Raw genomic sequence first — 23,252 nt, forward strand, 5'->3', positions numbered from 1 at the left:
TTGAATCCAAACTCATCAAAGAACTCATGCAGATGATTGGGGTAAAGAAAACTAGAACCTCCCCTTACCACCCACAAGGCGATGCACAAGCCGAAGGTTTCAATTGCACATTGTTGGGTATGCTGGGGACACTGAGTGCCAAAGAGAAACTGAAGTAGAGCCAACATGTGTCCACTCCAGTTCACTCGTACAACTGTACCAGGAATGAGAGCACTGGATTCACTCTGTATCAACTAATGTTCGGCCGGGATGCCCAGCTACCCATAGACTTGAGCTTTGGGGTCTCCTCTGATGGGACAGGGGTAGAAAACTACCGAAAGTATGTGAGGGACCTTCAAGATCAATTGTCCCAAGCTTTCCAACTGGCACAAGCCACTGCCAAACTTAATGCGCAGCAAACCAAGAAAAGGTATGATGATAAAGTCCAGTTCCACAACCTGCAACCAGGGGATTGGGTGCTCATTAGAAGTTTAGGGAAGAGAGGGCGAAACAAGTTGGGAGACAGCTGGGAATCGCAGCCCTATCTGATTGAGCGACAGTTGACAGGGTTGCCCATGTTCAGATTGAGAAGGGAAGGCCCCCCCGAGGGTGGTGAAGACCCTCCACAGAAATAATCTCCTGCCCATAGGGTATGGTGTGGAAATGGATCCGACTGTTGCTGAAGTTCCTTTTTCCCCCCAGTAAGAGGAGCGCCAGAAGTCATCAACTGGAATCTGTCCACTGGGAAATCCCACAACCGGCAGGCCCAAGTACTGTACCGTCTGTAGCCTCCAAGTCAAGAGAGAAGAGAATGCGGAGGAGAGAGAACCTCCAACCCCTGAAATGGCCCAAAGGCTTTGAATCATTTCAACCAGTCCAGAAGAAGAGGAAGGAGATGAAAGTGCTGAAGGCTTAGCCATAGGATACTGGTATGGAAGTGAGGATACAACTCCAGGACCCGCAGATCAGTCTGGGATCAGAAGAGAGGTATCAGGTTTTGGGGACTCCAACACGTTATTCCCAACAAAAGAGGAAAGCATGCAAAGGCCAGACTCTGTGACTGAGCTCTGGCGATCTCAATGAGCCCAAACTGAAACTATCAGAAGGGGACTGCCTGTTCACACAATTACATGTACAGAAGCTTGTACTAATGAATCAATGGGTTATTCTAAACAATGGTGGACTGTGCCATTACTATGGAATGACAAATGTCATATTGTATTGTATGCCCTTCGGGAGCAGAGAAACCCATAGGGACAAGGGTTTTTGAAGGAGAAGGGGGTCAGTGTAAACATGCATTTCCTGTGGGTTTCAGTTATGTGCATGGGCTATGTGTCACGTTTTGCTTGTCTGGCCTGTTTGGTTTTTGTCCTCTCTCTATGTTCGTTTCACTTTTCTGCATGGGTTTGGCACGCAGACATGGTAGGCTCCACCAGCAGGGGGAGCGGGGCTGTCTGTGAGGTGATTTCACCTCATGACCGGCGTGAGTCCCTTGCTGGGGGAGAGTAGTGGAAAGTCCCTGGGCAGCTCAAGAGCCCAGAGTGCCTGGAGATGCAAGGAGAGAAGCAGCGCCAGACCGACACAGAGGGCACCCAGGCCCTCGGTTGTGTCTGGGCCGCCCCGCCGCCCGTAGGCTGTCCGCCTTTCTAGGCTGGCATTCCTTTCTCCCCCACCTGGGGTCGAGAGAGCGTGCTGGGGTACGATATCTGAAGGAGCACTCTGCCGGTGCTTCACCCTACCCGGCACCGCTTGTGTGAAAGAGAGCGGAGTCGGGTCTCGCGCTGCGACTTTGCTGTCAGGTAGGAAAGGGAAAGTGTGAGATAGGGACACCGTTCCCAGCGTGTGCCAGCTTATGGTAACACGTGGGCGGTAGAGGATCAGCAGGAAAAGTATTATTTTCCGCCCCTGTCCCGGTGGCGCTGAAAGGCTGTTCTCATTCAGTCGCTCACGCAGGGTGTGGGGATGATTTAACATGCCATATAACGAAGTGGGTTTGGACGACTAGAGTACTCGATGGGTACGGCACTGTGGTGCCCTGAGGGGGTTTGTTCACCCTTGTAGGGGAAAGGTCCCGCTTGTTTTCCAGAGGCTCGTCTTGGTTTGTGGGTTAGGTTTGGTTCAATCAAAAACAGGTTCAGTTCCATTTCTCACGGTTATAGCCACACTGAGGGCCTCGCCTAGCTCAGTATAGAGGTAGATTATGGCCCGGTAGCCAGACTGGGTGATTGTTGATTGTTGTGTTAAGTGTTGTACGTCCTTGTGACATTCTGATGCTACTAGTTGTGAGGAGACGCTGGTCCGACCTATTTAAGTATTTATTTACCAAATGTGATTGCGTTTATTCTCAAGGAGACTCCACAGATCTAGTTAATTATTTATTTACCAAATGTGAATGCACTGGTTCTCAGGTGAACCCACTAGTCTATTTAAGTAGTTACTTACCAAATGTGAATGTGTTTATTCTCAAGGAGATACCACAGACCAATTTCATTATTTCTTTACCAAATGTGAATGCACTGGTTCTCAGGTGAACCCACTGATCTAGGTAATTATTTATTTACAAAATGTGAATGTGTTTATTCTCAAGGAGATCCCACAGACCAATTTCATTATTTCTTTACCAAATGTGAATGCACTGGTTCTCAGGTGAACCCACTGATCTAGGTAATTATTTATTTACAAAATGTGAATGTGTTTATTCTCAAGGAGATCCCACAGATCTATTTATTTATTTACCAAATGTGAATGCACTGGTTCTCGGGTGAACCCACTGATCTATATAAGTACTTATTTACCAAATGTGAATGCACTTATTATCTAGGAGATCCCACAGATCTATTTAATTATTTATTGACCAAATGTGAATGCACTGGTTCTCAGGTGAACCCACTGATTTATTTAAGAATTTATTTACCAAATGTGAATGCACTGGTTCTCAAGTGAACCCACTGATCTAGTTAAGTACTTATTTACCAAATGTGAATGCACTTATTCTCAAGGTGATCCCACGGGACCTAATTTAATATTATTATAGTTAATGTGAAAGTGTTGACAACGAAGTAGATGTAAAGAGAACTTTTAAGTAATGTTGCTTCCAAGTACTAGCAGAGAGCTCCTGTGTTAGGAACACAGTATGTAATACTACAAAAGTGTACCGGTGATTGGTTTGACAGATTTCAATTATATAAACATAAGCCGTTCTCGCTTGTTATAATAAATAAGGCTTTGTCTGTTTATTAAACCAGGGGCACCAGCCCATCTGGCCTGACCAACACTAGACTCTTGAAAAGAGGGTCCATCCAAAGTCCCCCCGGGTTTTCATTTTTTTGCATGTGTGCAGTAAGGTGTTGTACTCCTATGCTTAGGTCTCGTACAGGTTACGGCTCAATCATTCCTACAGATAAAAAGAGGAGAAACACCGTACATAGTGTATAATTTGAAAGGTTGATTTCGATCAGCTAAATGAATTAAAAAAAAATGATATAGTTAGTCCAGTATTGCCCCTTGCGAAATGCAAGTGAGGTGGTACGAACCGAACACTTGCAACACAGGGTAAGGTCAAACCCTGGTAGGCTGTTCACACCGCAGTGTGCCAGTACGGTCAGTTTGAAACTGCATTCAGGCAAGGCCTTCCCGAAAGAGGAGGTGACAGAAAAATAATTTACTTGGGCAGCAACAGCTGTGTTTTCACATTAGAATTCTTCTGTTAATTATTTGAATTACAATGTAATGAAACCAGCCTCCTTTATATAGCAATTATTTATTCCTATTGAAGAGGGGTTTTGTCGCACAACAGAGGTGTAGTTTGGAAGTGACGTGTGCCAGTTGGGGGGTGCATTCTGATGTTTCATCCTGGGCACCAAGTTGGCCAGAAACTGCCCTGGTGGCAGCGCACAAGGCACCAAAACAAAAATATGCCCCCCCCCCCACTGCTCCTGGACATGGCAGAGGGGAGGGTTTCACATTTTTCAATTGGCACTGATGCAATAGCATCAGCGCCCTATTGCTATTAAATGTGCCCTGCTCCCATGCTGGAAAGCCTGGTGCCAGCACAAGAGTGGGTGCATTTAATTTCAATAAGGCTCCTGCCGCGCCTTCTCCCACCACGCCAGCTCCGGGGGAGACCTTGAAAGACTCCCCTGAGCTGGCATGGCGGGGGTCTAAAGGCACCCCGGCTGGTCGCCCAGGCAGCACTGCACTAAGGCTGGGCCAATGACCAGCGTTAGGTGTCACCAGGAGCACTATTGTCCAGCTTAGCCATGCATGCCAGCCCGCCTGATTTAGGCGAGAATCCTGAATTTTCTTCCAAAAATATAACACCTTTTTTCCCGCTTTATTTCACGAAATCCAACTCCCAGGTACTCCAAAACGTTGGCATGTATGCATATCTGGCTGCGTGTTATTTCCCTGGTAGCACGTGTGTCATTAGCATTTGCATGTCTGTCAACATTGGATTACCGTTTCGGTTCTGTTTTTCTGTGTTTACCCTGCTCAGATGCTTGCACCGCCTGCCGCAGCTGTTGCCGTGGAGACCTTCTGAAACCCCTCCCCGATTGCAATGCAGCAAGCTTCTGTCAACGTCATTTCCGGTATAGGAGGGGCGAAGCAGTGTTGGAGTCTAAAAGAGTCCGAGGCGGAAGAGTGGGGGGATTCCAAAAGAAATGAGCTGGTGAGAGGGAGGGCAATAGAATCACTGGGGAGCAGCTATTATTGAGCCTGAGGCGGGAATGTATATTTATATGACCAAATCTGACTTTCTTCAAGAGATCACCGACTCAATTGCCGGTCCCAAAGCGATGAATTAGTGACCCTTTAACACACCCATCAACCCCCGCGTGTTCATCTTAGCTTTGATGGCACTTCTGGTGGTTATAGGTGGGTCGATAACAAGAACGCGCCCTTCCCACATTGTTCAAATGTATCCTTTGACCCCCTCCAACTTTCCATCCCCTACATTAAGTGTTGTCGTCGCCTAGAGTTTGTATACCTCCGCCAGTACCTCTAATGCCTCACAACATTTGTTGACGTGTTAACAGGGCTCGTAACGTGAAGCCCTTTCAAAGCATTGTGTTTTTTTTTTGGGTGGGGGTGGGGGGGGATCGACGATTGACATTATACTCTGGCCAGTACTAATCAATCCATACCGTAAAGAGGTCTTGAATAGCACATCTCTTGTCGTTCTAAGTACTTTTTGGCACTGAGTCCTTTGAGGGGAAGTTAGTGGACGACACAGGCAAGAAGTAACCTGAAGTATTGATGAGTGCAGATCAGAAGAGGTTGGTGTTGGCCCTTGGGGGTTTATATATCCAAAGGAGAGTCCCCGCTGCACATATCCTGCTCGGTTTACTACTGACTAGGTCTATCCTGTAAACAAGGATGGTTCGAGGTTGACTAGAAGGTCGTGTACCAAAGGTTGGTGGTGTATTCATGTGGATATTAGTGTGTGCAAGTAGCTAGTAGCAGTTGCTCTCCTGCAGCCAGTGATTGTCTAGCAGATAATGGTGCGGTGGAAAGTAAAAATGGTAATCATATTATTGAGATGCAACAATTAAGTAGCAGGTGTGAGGTGCCCCATTCAAATGATTATTGAGTGCGAAAATCTATGTGGAGCAGAGCTCGGGAGAGCGAGATGGGGCCCCAATCAATTATGTTTGTAGTATTTTACCTGGTTGGTGTAAATGGCATGTTCATTGATTAAAGCAGGTGGTAGCATAATTGTAGGGGTCAAGTCCTAAAAATGTAAGTGGGGGGACTCATCAACAAACACAATCGGATGTGACGTCAGAAATTTTGATATCAAGGTGAAATATGCGCATTTCATTAAATTGGCTTTGCATAACAACCCAAATTGAACAGGTCGAATGGCATTTGCCTTTCATAAAATCAACACACACACAAAACCAAGAGAGGATATTTTCTTCTAATAGTGATTTTGAAAACGTTAAATTGTGTGCATGTTTTAAACTCCCAAGAACCAATTCAAATGTTTTCCCATGGACTTGCAGTACCGAAATGGGATATTTCACCTTTAGTTGTTTGTTATTTTTAATAAGGCTTTATAGTGCAGTGGTGAAGTGTCTGACCTACAAACCTGACTGCGGTTTGATCCCTGAGTTCTTCATAAATTCAATCCATGTTTCTCTTTTAGCTGGGGGGGGACTGAGTCCACCCTCTGAATAAAGTGGGGGGACTCCGTCCCCCCGCATGTGCCCTCGACTTGAGCCCTGCATAGTTGCCAACATGACCTATTCCACTCTGTAGGTACATAGCAAGTCCTTTTTTCTTTGCATTCTGGGACATGTCGTTTGAGTTTTATAATGGTGAAAGGCAGAACTACAAATCCCCGACTGCAAAAATAACAGGACTGGAAAAGTACCTACAGATTGGAATGGGTCAGATTGACGACTATATATATGGTAGTACTTGGGTGAGCTGGCAAACATGCATCACCCATAGACACTGCACTTCACCAAAGGCCCTGTGGGGTCTTGAGTCTCTTGCGTATATGCGCTTGGGCTGAGCCCCCTTATCATTTTTAGAGGGGCAGTCCTTCTCCCAGAGGCAAACAAAGGGGAGAGGGGACTGTGTCCATTAATGCTACAGTGAAAGACTCACGATGGTCTACAATTGGTACATAGTGGCACATTGTTTTTAGCGGCATTGAACCCTAGCCGTAGTTTGTCAGTGGCAAGGTTCAACTAGTTCGAGTTTCTTTTAGTCTTCAGATCAGTGCTATATAACTGGAGCAACATGCAGATATGTCATAAGTACACTGTTCGTGCTGTTGGACTATGGAAGCCAGTCCTAAGTGCACTTTGTGATAAAATAAGGGTAAAGTGAGGGTCACTTGAGGGCTACTATGGTCCCACTCCGTTTAATAGAAACAGTAGTGGAGCCCTATGAGGAAAAGAGTGGGGAGTGCAGCCTGAGGATAGAGAGACTGGAGATGAGAAGGGACGACGAAAGGTGGGAGGCATAGGTTCCGATGAGGCCTGCACGTTGTGTTGGGCACAGAGCTGCTGCTATCTCCTTTTGAGCAATGTCACAGCAACCTCTCATGATTGGTAAATCCACCTTTCCCCAACAAGCCAACTATGAAGCATATCTTTGTAAATCAAAGTCATCTGCCTGTGAAATGCCCGTTGAATCCTTTGTCTTGACTACATGTTCTTAACTTGAAGCTTAGAATGTAGAGACCAGTGGCCTACATGTGACCGAATAGCTGTTTTTTTTTAATGCTCTGAGACCATTATGGTTGTGATTTGGCATGATAATATGTAGTTTTATATAGCGCTACAAACCCGCCGGTATCTAATCGCTGAAGTAACAATTGATATAGTTATCCTACCGCGTGGTACGATGTAAGTGTAGCATAAGCATGTCAGTTCTTTTCTCCTGCTGACTATGGTCCTCTGTTCGTTCTCCAGCGCGTGGGTCTTGCTTCTGCTTCCCATCGCTCTTTCTAGGCACTTCTGCAGGCAGCCTATTTCTCGGCCAATTTACAGATTCTTCAGAAAAGAGCAAATCATCTGAGTAATCAGTGTAACAATAAGAATGGGTACAGACCCTTAAGAGTGCGCTTTGACCACTATCACATTCAGAAGTGGCTGACTGCGTCACCAACTCAGAATAGGTCTACCCATAAAGACCTAAATGAAGAAATACAAAAAAGAATTTTTGAATTGGCGTATTGCGCTCTGCCTATTGTTAATAGATTGTGTAAGCTTATTATAGTAATGAATCAGGTATATCATGAAATATCTTTTTTGACCTAGATGTGTACAACCCATATTTGCTTTAGCGGTTGTTGACACAGGTCCTGTATTTGGGAGTCAGGGTACACATGATTTTATTAGTTGACGGTGTCTTTCCTTTTGTTGATTATGCCTTCATGATGCAGCAGCACAGGACCTGGATTCTTGGTCTGGAGACAAAAGAACTGGATAGGACCTTGCAGCAGCAGTCAGAGGAGGCTTCCAGCAAAGGTGTCTTCACAGATTCTCGCGGGTCTGTGGATTTGGCACCTTTTTTACAGCAGTCAGACCAAGAACAAATAACGCTGGTCTGGTTCTTTTCACTCTCGGTCCTGCACTCTGGTGAGGGGACTTTCGAATTCAAATCATGTCTCTGGAGATCCAGCAACAGCCCACCAAAGTTTCAGCGAGGTTCGAACTTCAGAAGACCATGCACTGCACTCAGGCTCGAAGTCTCAGGGTATTGGCTGTTTGTAGCCCAGCAAGGCCGCAGCACGTCATGGGGTGGCTCAAAAGGCAGGTTTTCTTGAGACTAGTGGACATCACCAGCCTCTGTGTAGGAGTCGTCTCATTCCGGCCCCCCAGCTCGATTGGAAGGAAGGGTTGCATCAGAATGCGGTTACACAGCAAGCTCTCTAGTCGCTGGAAATCGCTACAGGTGTCTTTTCTTCATCTTCCTCTTCTGCTCCAATGGTCAGCTTGTCAGCAGCTTCCAGGTTCCTGATTATTTATCAGGAACTACAGCACAACTTCTGCCATCCCTCCCTGCAGTTCACAGAAAGGGGCGGTCTGGTTAGTCCAATAAGGACAGCCAGTCCCCCATTGGGACTTGGTTCCTTTCAGGCATGGTGAAGGACAAAGGGCTGCAGAGATTTGGACTTCTCACTCGCTTCCTGCCTTCTCAGAGACACTTGCGCCTCGGCGTGGAATACAAAGGATTCCTGCTGAAGACCAAACTTCCTCTGAGGTCCACAGAAACAGCAAGCAAACAAGAAATGGTGAAAAAAGGAGACCACAATTCTATCAGACTGGGGGCCCTTCTGTGCATTACAGAGGCTGATTTAACAGCCTGAGAGTAATGAGACTAAAGTCACAAAGGTAAAACCACTTCCACCAGCCATTCAAGTAAACTTTCAATTGTAACAAAAATGTTACCAGGTAAGTAAGAAAGGAGATATGTTGTATTCCCCCAGCAATCCACATAAAGTGGCGCACTATATACAATGTAAAGGGGAAGAAAATCCCTCTTTACCTCTTAAGAACAGTAGTTCATCCAATTATATTAAAGAGAAATTAACAGGGAAGCCCAAAGGAGCAACCAAGCCTAAAAGTTAGAGGAAACTATAACTCCAACCATACACTATGGCAGAGGTCTTCAAACTGTGGGGCGCACAGATTTCTTTTTTTGGGCGCTCACATGGTCGGACTGGACCATAAAACTGTCTCGGGCACCAATGAACAAGTGGCCCGCAGTTGCAAATGGATATTCATTCCTTTAGTCACATACTGTTTGAATACTACCCAAGGGGGTGTTTTTTGTTAAAATGTAAGCAAATTGTGATATTTATATTCAGCAACAATGGTCAAAACTACTACCTGCACAGTGTAGTAACTCATCAAACTGGCCCACATTGGCCAAAAACGTGGCCCATTTTGACTGGCCTACACTAGGATTTAGCATTTTTTAGTCTTTTTTTCTTAAATGATTATTTTTTTACAGGTATCGCCCCACTGCCCTATAGGCCAGTCTGTGCCTGGCAGCTCATCCATAATGGATGAGGGGGCGTCCACCCAGTGGCCTCCTCGTCCATTTTGGAGGAGTTGAGTAGCCAGCCCAGTGAAACACTGAGCACTCCCTCAGCTGCTTTTTCCAGCTGAGGGAGTGCTCCTGGGCTGGCTGAACTGTCAAAGTGAAACAGAGTTTCCCTTTGGCAGTTCAGTTCCCCAGCCGCACATGCTAAATGAGGCATGTAACTCTGGGGGGCTTTTTGCTTTGCTAGCCTTGCATAGCTCATTGGAAATCCTGGCTGGGGCATTGCATGTCTGTATTTACGAGGGGGAGCTTCTTTGCCTCCGGGTAATTTCAGCAACCATGCGCAGGTTCCTGCAGAAGGTATGTTTATGTTCAATGTTCGTTCATTTTTTTTTTATTCAAATATTTGTATGGATGCATGTGAGTGTATGGTGATGGGTGCTTGTATGAATGATGGTGATTGCTGTGTGTTTATTTATTTATTTATTTTTTGGTCTGTTGGGCTGTTTTTGGCAAGTAGGGAAAGGAGGGTTGTACAACAAAGGCATTTTAAAAATACCTTTTTTGCACAATCCCCCTACCCACCTGCCAAAATCGGCTCCTTCTGAGGCGCTGTGGAGCTCAGGGGACATGGATGGTATGTATTTTCTTTTTTTTAAATTTTTTTTACTGGATATCTATCATAGATGTCCAGTCAAAAATACCACACTTTCCCCCTTGGCCTACCAGTGCCAATTGCAAACTGTTTAGCTTTTTACCCATTTTGTTTATAAAGTATGATCCTAAAATGCAACATTTTAACCCAGTATTTTAAAATTCATGGCTAGAAACCCCCAGTGATTAGTTTGGGCTCCCTCGCTGCACTCCGTCGCTTTGACATTTTTGTGGGAAATATTTATGCCCTTCCATTTAAAAAATTCACCAGCTCCCACTGGCCCTCGGGTTGTTGTGTTGTAAACGGGGTGGGGGGAGCCCAGGGACTGTGGTGGGAGCACTAGGATAGTGGTGGGAACAGGGTGGGGAGAGCCCCGGGTCTGTGATTGGGTGGAGAGAGCGCAGGTACTGGGTAGGATTGGGATGAGGGAACCCAGCCACTGTGATCGGAGCAGGTGGGAGAGCCAAGGTACTATACTGGGAGTAGAGTGCGGTGACGGCACGCAATAGCTCATAGCCATTTGTACATACTGTCTCTTTGGTGTTTTTGGGGGGGCCTGGCCTGCCCAGATTTTGCTCAGGGGGGGCCCAGGCTGAAAAAGTTTGAAGACCACTGCACTATGTGGAGACATAAAAAGGTCACCTATAAAAAAAAAATAGTAAAAGACTGGGTTAGAGGGGGAAATGATTCCCCTTCTCATAGGGACAAGGGAAAATAATCTCCAAGTCCAAGCAAAAAAGTTCTGGGGCTTTCACAGGTCAGAAAGATTCATCACTGAAATGAAAATCTTACCTAAGAACCCTCTGCTGCAGTTGGACAAGTTGAAGAACACTACATCTGTATGGGTTCTCTAAATGAAAATGGCACAAATTCAAGAATTGCCCATGTGTGCCGAGTTGGATTAAATGTATTTCTTCAATTCTGTAGAAACTATTACAAAAACTTAATTTGTTTTCAACTTAAATCAACTTAACCAATTTCTCACTTCAACTTGATTCATATAACCTTCCATTTCTCAATGTTTAAATCATTTCATAATTACAGCACCTTATTGCCTAACTATCATACAATCAATTGTTTTGTGTTTGTACTCCTAGAAAAGCCTTCACCTTGTTGCAGTGAATGTTTTTTACACTTTTTGTTTTTGCTAGAGCAGTCTAGAGCTTAATGCATTCTTTTTCATTATACTTATAGAACAGTCTACACATGTTTCACTCATAGGTCTTTTTAAATCCTCCTGGGCCTAATGGTGAGCTTCTTCTGGGCCAGTTTTACTGTTTTTCTTATTTACTATTTTTTTAACCACAGTCCCATTCAAATAGTCTATATTTCAAAAAGAGGCAGGATGAAAAAAGAAAGAGGAGAGAAAAAAAACATTATTTGGTGCTATTATAAAATAAACTTCATAACTTTCTTTTAATATTTTTGTGTATATATTAAAACCCACTGACATTATTCTGTCTTATATGATTTTACTACTCTTGCAATTCCTTATTTATCTTTGTTTCATGTATGTACGTTTTGGATTCCAATTGCATAATATATGAGAGCGAGCATCAGTTACTAGTTTTTGTAATGTCATCAATTTCTTCTCTATAATCCAACCTTAGATTTTCTTTATAGTACTGTATATTTGTGTATGAAAGGCATTATTTGCAGGCTCTCAGTTTTGAATTTCTTCCTGCATATGAATTGGTTCAATACTTTAAGGTCTAGTCCAACTTGAACTTTCCTGTTATGGAATAGAACTCTGATTATGTTTGGTTTTAGGAACTCTTGCAATCACATTCTTTCCCATCCTGCGCTTGGTCCTTGATTCTGGCATCCGATCTGGGTCTAATGGAATTGGCGGCAAACTGAATTCTATCTAGTATCCAAATCTTACTGTGCACATAATCATTCCCATACCCTGAAAAATCCCTGCAGCCTGCCTCCCACTAGTCATCCTTGATTGTCAAGACTTCTGCTTTATTGCTGGAGATTTCCCTCTGTGTACTTTGCATGGATTTTCTGTCTTGACTTCTGACCCTGGTGGAATCTGCATGAAGGCAGAGCTTTAGAATGATTCGGTTCCCCCAGATGACTTATGTGTGGATTTAGTCTTGCCTGCCTGTTTGTCGGCTTTGCGTCTTTTGTGTACCTTTCCCTCTGGGGAGTCCACAAAGAGTTTAGTTCCTTCGAGGGGCAACTCCAGATCAATTTCTTTCAGAAAACCATCTGTTTGTCAGTCTCTAATGTGTAGACGCCTTGTGCCCGAGAGCTTTTGTAGCCACGGCACCACCTCTTAATCAAATATTAAATCCAACAACTGCTCTACTTTTGCATGTCCGCCAACAAGGAAGCACAGTCCACTCCACTGTCTATTGCCTTACTGGCCTTTTTGAAGCCACCCAGTATTGTTTTGGCTTTGTATGATTCATAAGTGTTGTCTCTTAAAGATAGCAATGCACCAGCATGCAATCCTTTGCAGGCTAAGTCATAAGGTTTTTACTACCTGATATCTGACTGCTGCTTCTTCGGCTGGGATTGAAGATCTCCCCGCCAGACTTGATACAATCAATCGACTCTGTTAGTGACATTTTCTCACCCCACAGAGGGTCTAATTTGGACATGTAACTCAGCATTATATATTTCATACCCTTCAATTCCTTCATTATCATCTCCCTGAAATCTGATATGGTCTTAGGATATTTTTATATTGCCTGATATTTGTTCTGATATTTTGAAAAACTAAGATCTATTGACAATGAAGACTTTTGGCTGCTTGTATTTGGTGCTAAACAAATGTCTATCAAATTTAGCTCCTATTGGATATTTGAATGAATTGGAATTGTAGAATTTTTAAAAACTAACTGGGTGAGGAAAGAGTTGATAAATGTCATTGTATTAATTCTGAATTATGTATAATTGCTCTTGTTTTATATATTGATCACAATTGTAATGATGGTATTTTAGAAATTGAAAGGTTGTTTATTCAGCCAAAACAATAAAAAAAAGAAAATTGCCTGCTTTTAAGATCTGGGGAAGGGTTGATTCCTAACTTTTGAAAATCCTATGAGTTCAGAGAATTGGATCAGTTCATACTCTACTTCTCCTCTGTGCTAGTGAGTTCCCACAGGATAACTTTCTTAATCAAATGAGGAGGAAGAATAACACTCCTGATGAGGCGGAAGAATACTAAGAGAATGGAGCGCTTCTTCATCTCTTGAGTCTTTTTTTTTTTTTTGTTTTCCTTTCTTACAGGGAACTCTTGAATATCTGTTTTTACTTTATTTCCAGCTACTCCACGAGAGTGCCTTTTCTTATGGGCCTTGTTCTTTTTCAGACCCTGCTTTCTTTTCTTGGTTGGTATGTCTCTCACAGAGGTCTCTGCCTCTTTCCTCTCTTTACTTGCGCTTCTCTTTCCTCTTAATTTTCACCAGCCATCTGTCAAACTGTGATCATGCTACAATGTAACTATTCTGCGTTTCAGAGAGGGTTTACATATCATATCGTTCATAGTCACATATGTCCGATCCGGTCTTTGTTTCAGACACCTTTGTTCCCTTTTCTTTGCCATGTTGGGGAACCTTGAACGAACATACCAACCCAGAGCTTTGGAGTGCATACATTGCTGTCCTCCCTCCACTCCCAACCTAGGGCGAGGGGTCTACAGACCCTGCCCCCCCATGCCTTACCCTGCCCCAGCACACACAGAGCAGGATTCCAGGTATGCATGTTACTATTTTTTTTCCTGTTCTCCCTGGGCCCCACCAACTGGTCCTAATTGCAGGCCAATGTTCCGCTCACCACTCATGCTTTTTCTGAAGCTGGTGTGTTTCTCTCTCCACAGAAGTCCTAATTGGATTAACCATTTCAGGTCCTTGTCTGACCTGCAGTCCTAGATACTCACAACAAATCTACATTAGTTGTGCCACAGAGGTCCAGCAGTTGGAAGATTCAACCTACGACATTGCTTTCTTGGGCCCTTTTCAGAGGACTGGCATGTTTTTAGCTATGTGATTCAGCGTTATATAACCTCAGAGTGAAGTGGGCAGGAAAAAAGCAGAGCAGTACATTTAGGCACGGCCGGTTCGGCGCGGGCCGATTTGGCGCGGCAGTTCTGCGCAGGAGCCGGTTCGGCGCGGCAGCCTTTGCCGAACTGGCCGCACAGAAATGTTCTGCTCATCGCGCGCGCACCCTGACCCTGTCTCCGAGTGTGGCTCCCAGAAGAGCGGACACACTTGGGAAACTCTTGGCGCACACGCAGGCGGCTCCTTGCGTTGTGACCCCTAGAACGCAGTCTTCCTGCGTGTTTGGGACGACACAATGAATTATGGAGATGGGGTGCGATTCTGCACGGATGTAACAAAGCTGCAACACAACGAGTGGAATCTTACCCTTATCAATGTCTGCCCCTCGAAGAAAGGCAGGTAGTTGTGCAGTATGCACTCTCAAATCTGAGGGCAGCCAACAGTTTCAGTTCCGCGAGACATGCTACGTTTCACGTTCTGCATGTTATTACAATGTTTGCAGGACAAAGTGTGTGGCGCGCCAAAACATCTCGTCGCTGAACTGGTCGCGCCGAACTGGCTGCGGCGAAACGGGGTGTACCGGAAAAAAAGTATTGGGATTGGGGTCCTGCCGTGGAGGCTGGTGGGTAGGTACTTGGATGAGAAAGATGGATGTGGAGGTAATGCTGAGTGATCGTCCCCTTCTCTGACTCCCCCCACCAGTGCTGATCCATCTCTTACTCCCTGCACCCTATAACACAAGCCACTGCTAATATCCCACCTGCCCCCACCTCCTTTCTGGTGAGCAGCCTTGTCCTTTTTAGAGATTATATGCCTGTTAATCAGCCATCCCTTAAATCCTTGAGCCCGACTTCTACTGGCAAGCTCCCACTCTCCTGCCAATGAGGTCTGATGTTTGCCCATTCATGGGCCGCCTGGTATGAAGTTGCTGGGCCATCCAGAGGCCTTCTGTGGGGCTGTGCTAGACGCAACAGACTCAGTGTAGATCCCTTGGAGGACCCCACATAGACTTTCAATAAGCCCCTTAACGCTTTCCCAGGTTAAAGTACGCGTCTCCCCTTAGCCTCCAGGCACGCTGTGAGGCCTTCACTACACCCTCCTCAATCAAGCACATTGTGAGCCCTTCACCACACCCTCCTCAAGCAAGCCTCATCCAAGTCCCTCCAAAAATTAAACGCTCCCGTCATTTCATGATGCTCTTCCCGGCTGGGGTGGCAGAGGTCAGTGGATTTCAATGAAGCCTCAGTTTCTCGGCCTGGTCCCTACCATGACGTTGTACCCTACGTTCGTGTTGACCCCCACCCTGCATTTGCATGCAGGGGCAGCCTATTCTTCCAGTAGACCGAAACGTGTCCCAGAGCTCACATTTGGTCATTCATGAGCTGGCAAGCAAAGTCTGCCGGGTACTATGAATTGTGCCATTCACACGTCTCTGGCGAGCGTGCGCCTGGGAGGGGCGGCTACTCAGAGTGACGCCTGTTCCTCATCTCCTCCATATCTACGGAAGCCAAAGGTCAGAGTCGGTGATTGCTCAGCCCATCACAGAAAGAATCGGGGTGCTGCAGCATGGCCGTATGGATAGAGGGCAGGGATTGTTCACCAGTGGCCACACGTCAGCATTTAGGTTATCGTCTCATCTCCATGTCCGGATGGTCAGAGGGCAGATATTATTCCTCAGAGACCCCTGCGTCACCATTGAGTAAATCGTCACTGGTGTCCTGCTGGTTAACCAGAGCGAATACATTGTCTCTGACCGAGCCTCAGTGCTGACGTGGGGTTATCAACAAATATCCTTGTAAACCGCTGGGCAGGGGGTCGACGTTTTCCACGTGTGATCTTGCGCCATCGCCGAGACTATTTCTACAATCGGAGAGGCGCTGCTGTTTTGTCCCAGGCCCTATGAAGGCCTTCTTTGTTCCGGTCACCCCAGTGGGGTGCCTCTGGGAGCTCGCCCAGAGCAAGTGAAATGGTAGGCGGAGCACAAAAGTCGTGTATTTGGACACTACCACTTTCTCCAGCATTGGATCTTTCATGGATTCACATGCTTTGAATATTCCCCGTCGTCAGGCTGGGAATCCCCGGTACATTATATAGACCCTTTCCCGTAGGAAAACTTTTTCGACGCTTATGCGTCCTATCCACCTCGTTTTGTATCATGCGTGCCCGTGCCGTCAGGACGTCATGATATAAATACAGGCCCCGCCCCCGCGCTCCCTCAGATTTCAACCGTCTTTCAAAGCAGTGGGATCTTCGTGTTACTACTAGTGATAACTAGATTGTTTTTTTGTCTGTTTCGCGTAAGCGAAGTTCAAATCTGGAGAATTATGTCTGGAAAGGCGTTATTTCGCCCATGTGCAACCTGTGGCCTCAAAAAGGTTTATGAAGGAGACGGCCACATGGACTGTATCTACTGTCTCCACCCGCACCACACGGCGGATACATGTGAGATATGCCAGGGTTTCTCCCAAAAAACCCTTAAGGACCGTAAAAGAAGGCTGGTCGACTGGCTTAATGACGGAGCGGGTGCCTACCCGGCTTCGGAAGTTGGCTCCACGGCCTCCAGGAGCAAGTCGGAGCCTCCATCGAAGAAGGTGCGGCCAGCAGAAATTCGCCCTGAGGACAAGCATAAGGGGAAACATGCTGGATCCTCCTCATCTCATAAAAAGCCCTCCTCCTCCTCATCATCTAAGACGGAGAGGCTGGCGCTGTCTAAATCCTCCTCAGGGGACCGTCCCAGGTCTTCCGTGAGTCGAGAAGCTTCAGCCGGGAAGTCGGCATCAAAATCGACAACGAAGTCTAAAGGCTCGACGACGACGACTTCCTCGTCGACCTCGGTGTCATTGACGATGCCTATTACCGTTCAAGCAGCAGCGGTTGGGATTCCTTCGTCGACGGAAACTCAGTCTATGGCTTGGCTGCCTGAGGTCTATGACCCGATCCCCCCTGAGGTCTTACTGCAGCCAGACACGGCCTGCTCGGCGGAAGGGGAAGGTGACATGGTTCTGCAGCCATTGGATTTAGGCTTACGGCCTTCCACGTCGACGACGACGGCGACGAGTGCGAGCGGGGGTATGGTACCTATATCATCCACGTTGCTGAACCCCCAGACAGTTTTGTCTCTGGATGTGCTTAATACTCTTCAGAAGCTACTACAGCGGCTGGATACCCAGTTCCCTCAACCTGGGACGTCATCGTCACTTCTGTCTGTACCTTCCGTCGACGAGCAAACTTGTACGGCTCGCTCGTCGACGAATCACCCATCGGCTCCCCAGGCGGTAAAAGATCGTCCTCGAGCTCAGGAGGAGGGTGAGTTGTCGGAGTCCGACTCTATACATGATGACTCTGGGTCAGACATCTCCCTGTCACCGTCGAGGGACCCGACATGGAATTCGGATGTAGAATTGGAGTCTACGAGGAGCCAGACACAGCCATCTCCCCCTGATGATGTGGGAGCCTTCCATGCAATGATGGGGAAAGCGTGTTCCGAATTCGGCTTGATTCCTGAGGAGCAGAGGAAAGACTGTTTCCTTTTTGACCATATGGGTCAAAGGAGAAAATCGGTATTTGCCATCCCAATCCTTGACCACGTGTGGCAAGAAGGTCTCAAAACGATGCGCCATCCGTTCTCGGAACCAGCCATAAAGGGACGGATCGAGAAAAAGTTTAAAGCTCCGGAGTCCACTCCAAAATGTCTAACATCACAGCCTTTGTCTGACTCGGTGGTGTCGGCGGCAGCAGCTAGGAAGGCCAGGGTCCAGCAAAAATGTTCAACGCCACCGGAAAGCGAGGCTAGGAGGCAGGACGCATTTGGAAAGAAGGTGCTCTCGGTCGGAGCGACGACAGTAAGAGCAGCCAATTCCTTAGCGATCGTGTCACGATATGATAGGGAAATGTGGCACAAATTAGCCCCTATCCTAGAACACCTGCCAGACGAACACCGAAAAGCAGCTATGTTACTGGTGCGGGACGGCGAGGAGGCCTCGAACCACGCTATTAATATCGCAGTGGACCTAGCAGAGTCTGGTTTCAAACAAATCAACCATGGAGTAGTGCTTCGTCGACAAGCGTGGCTCAAATGTACTACTTTCCGTCCTGAAGTACAGTACAAAGTCCTGGACATGCCATGCGAAGGGGAGCACCTGTTTGGCGAAAAGGTTGATGAAGCGCTGAAAGGGATGAAAGAAGACACGGATACTGCTAGGTCCCTCGGCGCCCTTCAAACGGGTAGAAATTTTCGCTCTTTTCGCCCTTTCAGAGGTGCTTCTGGAAACTCCCGCTTTGGAGCCTCGAGGGACCGTGGATTTAACAGGCCCTCGTACTCTTCACAAGGGTTCAGACGAGCGTCCCAGTCGGCACGTGGAAGCAGGGACTATCAAGCCTCCAGGCGGCGAGGCTCAGGTCCGTCGTCAACGAAGAACAAGCAAACCAGCAACCAATGACGGCCTTCGGAACGTCCTGGGGGGTCGAGTCTCTCATCACTTCGACCGATGGAAATGCATCACCAAAGATCGATGGGTCCTAGACACGATTCGCATGGGTCATGCGCTGCAATTCAAAGACAAGCCTCCGCGTCTTCCTCCTTTATTCTCGACACAGCCCCACCTCCAAATCCTACGACAAGAGGCGGAGCTTATGTTGCGAAAAGGGGCGGTAGAGAGAGTTCCTGTGGCACAGGAAGGCCAAGGAGTTTATTCCAGGTTCTTTGTTGTCAAAAAGCCAAACGGCAAATGGAGGCCCATTCTCGACCTGAGGGTACTCAACAAGTGGCTAAAGAGCCAAAAATTCAAAATGCTAAAACTCCAAGAGGTTATCAGATCGGTGCAACCCATGGACTATCTCTCTTCACTAGACCTTCAGGATGCTTATTTTCACATCCCAATACGCCCACGACACAGGAGATATTTAAGATTCGTCGTCGGGAGAAAGCATTTTCAGTTCAAGGTCCTCCCGTTCGGGCTCAAGTCCTCCCCCAGGACGTTCACCAAGTGCTTGGCCCCTATAGCGGCCCATTTAAGGAAGGATGGTCATCATGTCTATCCATATCTAGACGACTGGCTAATCAGAGGGTCATCCAAGGAACAAACACGAGACAGTCTACGAGCCACAATGTCCATCTTACAGGAACTGGGCTTCGCAATAAACTTCAACAAGTCCTCAGTAGAGCCTTCGAGGACCTTGGTCTTTCTAGGAGCGGAGTTTCATACGCACACAAGCCTGGTGAAACCATCCAGCGAAAGAATTCAGAAACTTCAAAACAAGGCGTCGGAATGGAGCGGCGGTACCAGAGTCTCTGTGCGCAAGTACATGTCCCTGCTAGGGACCATGTCGTCCTGCATTCCGTTAATAAACAACTGCCGTCTGTTTATGAGGCCTTGCCAGGAATTTCTAGCGGACCGTTGGGCACAGAGCAGAGGTCGCTGGTCCGACAGACTGGTCGTCGACGAACAACTAGTTCAAGCACTCGGCTGGTGGAAAGTGTCTACTCACCTAACGAGAGGGATGCCTCTACTGGAACCAGAGTTCCAAAAGACGGTGGTGACGGATGCATCGCTGAGCGGATGGGGAGCTCATCTGGATATGTTACAGGTACAAGGCCAGTGGTCTTTGCAGGAGTCCTCCCTGCATATCAACCTGCTAGAACTGAGAGCAGTGCGATGGGCTCTGAAGTCTTTTCTTCCGCAACTGAGGGACTCGGTGGTGCGTGTCATGACGGACAACACCACTACGATGTTCTACTTGAGGAAACAAGGAGGGACACGTTCCAGGTCCCTATCGACAGAGGCACAGAAAATCTGGCATTGGGCCCTTCAACACAACATACAAATCTTAGCATTTCACCTACCAGGAGTGAAAAACGTGGAAGCCGATGCCCTCAGCAGAGAAATGAACGAAGTTCACGAATGGGTGCTGAACGACCAACAACTTCAACAAGTATTCAAGGAATGGGGACACCCTTCCATAGACCTGTTTGCAACGAAGAACAACAAGAAATGCCATCAGTACGCAAGCAGATGGCCTCAGCAGGGCTCACTGGGGGATGCGTTCTCATTCCCATGGACGAACAAATTCCTGTACGCATTTCCTCCTTTTCCCCTTGTCAGGAGGACGTTGCAATGGATCCTCAGGTACCCATGTCGGGTAATTCTGGTGGCCCCATACTGGGCCAGACAAGTGTGGTTTTCAGACCTACTACACTTAGCGGCGGCGGAACCGATGAGATTCCAGAAGACCCCCGACCTTCTGTCTCGACAGGAGGGTGTCGTTTGGCATCACGACCCGGACAGCCTCAAGTTGACGGCCTGGCTCCTGACTTCGCCGAATTTGGTCGGCTAACGATTCCGGAGGACTGTCGACGTATCCTGCAAGCGGCAAGAGCACCTTCCACAAACGCCTCATACGCGTACAAATGGAAAAGGTTCTGTCAATGGTGTGAGGATCAACCAGGTTTGGCCCCGCAATCGATTAGGCCGGAACAGCTCCTTCCATACTTGCTGTTATTAGCTCAAATGGGCCTGTCGGTGTCGTCAATAAAAGTACACCTAGCAGCCATTTCCAGGTTTACTCGTCGACGGCACTCGGCACCATTGTTCAGCGACCGCCTGATTAAGCACTTCCTTAAAGGCCTCTTTCGGAGTTTCCCTCCAGAGAAGAAATTTCCACCGGAGTGGAGCCTCAATCTGATCTTAACGTCTCTTATGAAACCTCCGTTTGAGCCAATGTCATCATCGTCTCTGAAGTTTCTGTCGTGGAAATTGGCCTTCCTGGTGGCCATCACTTCAGCCCGACGTATCTCAGAAGTTCAGGCTCTAATGGTGGACCCACCATACTTACGATTTTTCAAGACCAAGGTAGTCCTAGCCACTAACCCACAGTTCATACCAAAAGCTCCTTCGGTGTTTCATAAACACTCTTCTATCGTGTTGCCTACGTTTTTTCCGGAGCCATGCTCGGGAGCGGAGCGCATGCTACACACATTGGATGTAAAAAGGGCTCTCAAGTTTTATCTTCATCGTACGCAACCGTTCAGAGAAACGAGACAGCTGTTTGTGGCCTATGGGTTGGGTGCTAGAGGAAAAGCCATTTCAAAGCAAGGACTTTCAAGATGGGTGTCATCTACCATCTCGTACTGCCATTCCAAGGCAGGGAAGCCTCTTCTACGACGGCCAAGAGCTCATTCAACTAGAGCAGCGGCATCGTCGACGGCACTGTGGGCCGGAGTCCCTCTAGGGGACATCTGCATGGCGGCTACCTGGGCGACTACACACACCTTTACCCGCCATTACTGCCTGTCGCAGCAACATGCCGAAGACACCCGGATGGGACAGGCGGTGCTTCGACACCTATTCCAGTAAGGTAAGCCCCGGCTGCGGGGTGGCATCCTGTGGAATTTATGACTGTATGTGGTCCGTTTTTTCCCTATGTAAACTATTACTGATGTATACATAATCTTAGGGAACGGCCTTTTGCGAAGAATGTATAGGGGTTTGCATGCACACCTCCTCTTGGGGGTAGTACTGCTATGTAATCTATTCAAAGCATGTGAATCCATGAAAGATCCAATGCTGGAGAAGGGAATAGTTTCTTACCTGTAACTCCATTTCTCCAGCATTGGTATCTTTCATGGATTCACATGCGCCCACCTGCCTCCCCTGATCATGCAAACCGGTTCCCCCACTACTTTGGGGGCCGAAATCTGAGGGAGCGCGGGGGCGGGGCCTGTATTTATATCATGACGTCCTGACGGCACGGGCACGCATGATACAAAACGAGGTGGATAGGACGCATAAGCGTCGAAAAAGTTTTCCTACGGGAAAGGGTCTATATAATGTACCGGGGATTCCCAGCCTGACGACGGGGAATATTCAAAGCATGTGAATCCATGAAAGATACCAATGCTGGAGAAATGGAGTTACAGGTAAGAAACTATTCCCTTTCAGCAGCGCCTCAGCAGAGCTATCACGTTACCTGAATGGTCTCACTGCCCTGTTTCAAGGGCCTTTGACAAAGCACACTTTCGGTAGTCTCTTTGGTCGGCGATGGATGACAATCATTTGTCAAGGACGTTGATTTCTGTGAGGTTTCTACTGTGCGTGATACTATTAGCTGATCTGTTTTAATAACCGTGCTGAGTAATGCTTGGAGTAGTAGGGAGACTGCACCAGAGTATTTAACCTTCCCAAAGAGTAAAGGCCAAAGCATGTGGAAATACTTGCTGCCGATTAATTACGAGCGTGAGGGTACTACGGGTGCATTCATACACCTGGCATGTCAGGCCGCTGAGCCACCAGCAACGTGTAGGGGGAATTCAGATTGCAATCTATGCAGAGAACCCTCCCGGGGTTCTTAGCGCTACAGTCAGTCGGGAAGCTAGAACTAGTGGTCAACGTGAGTGTCTATACTGCAAAGGTACATTAAGCAAAACAATAATGTTTCTGGGTATTATTCTGACCAACTTATTTATTGAACACAAACATAACGGTCCTGGGAGGATAGCTCAGTGGCAACATGTTCTCCTGGCAACAAGACGACACGCAGCAACACCGGTTCGATCCCCGGGTCTGCGCTTAAAACGGGTATTTAGCGCGTTATAAATACGCAACTAAGAGACATATTCCTGTTACAGCGCCTCCATGCCCCCGGGCTGTGTGAGCGCTTTAAAAATGCAAATAAAAAAAATAATAATAACGTTATTGGGCAGCAAAGCACAAGAGGTTTTCGAAGGACTTTAAGACGCACCTGAGCTTTGACGATTTTCTCGCCAGCCACCAGTCCATCACTTGAACTGCCTGATTTAAGGACTCAATTCATCATACTTTCAACACAGTCCTTAAGACAACTGACGTACCTGGCTGTTTTAGCTCCTGAAATTTGACTGAATCAAAACATTTTTTTAAGGAGCTATTAGACAAGATCCAAGAGACCATCGAATCAACCTCACAGCATTGGCACCCCAAACCCTCTGGACTAAATGCCCCCGCCCCTTTCTCTCAAAATTATTGCCTCTCTCAAAGGTACTTATTACTCTGACGATATAATCCCGGCCTCCAACATTAAACAATCGACAGGCCATGCGCTCCTCACCATCATCCATGCTTCCT

At 47.0% G+C, this 23,252-nt stretch overlaps 1 protein-coding gene across 1 annotated transcript in view; it reads left to right on the top strand.

The window, feature by feature from the left end:
* Window positions 1-4,545: 4,545 nt before the first annotated feature.
* Window positions 4,546-23,252, top strand: part of BIN3 (bridging integrator 3) — a 381,110-nt gene continuing 362,403 nt past the window's right edge. The window contains exon 1 of the mRNA XM_069617695.1: window positions 4,546-4,648. Coding sequence (XP_069473796.1) covers window positions 4,641-4,648 — 8 coding nt within the window. The 5' untranslated portion in view covers window positions 4,546-4,640. The remainder of the gene's footprint in view (window positions 4,649-23,252) is intronic.

The sequence above is a fragment of the Ambystoma mexicanum genome, chromosome 10 (assembly GCF_040938575.1).
Source record: "Ambystoma mexicanum isolate Mex_15411 chromosome 10, UKY_AmexF1_1, whole genome shotgun sequence".
NCBI classification, from domain to species: Eukaryota; Metazoa; Chordata; class Amphibia; order Caudata; family Ambystomatidae; genus Ambystoma; species Ambystoma mexicanum.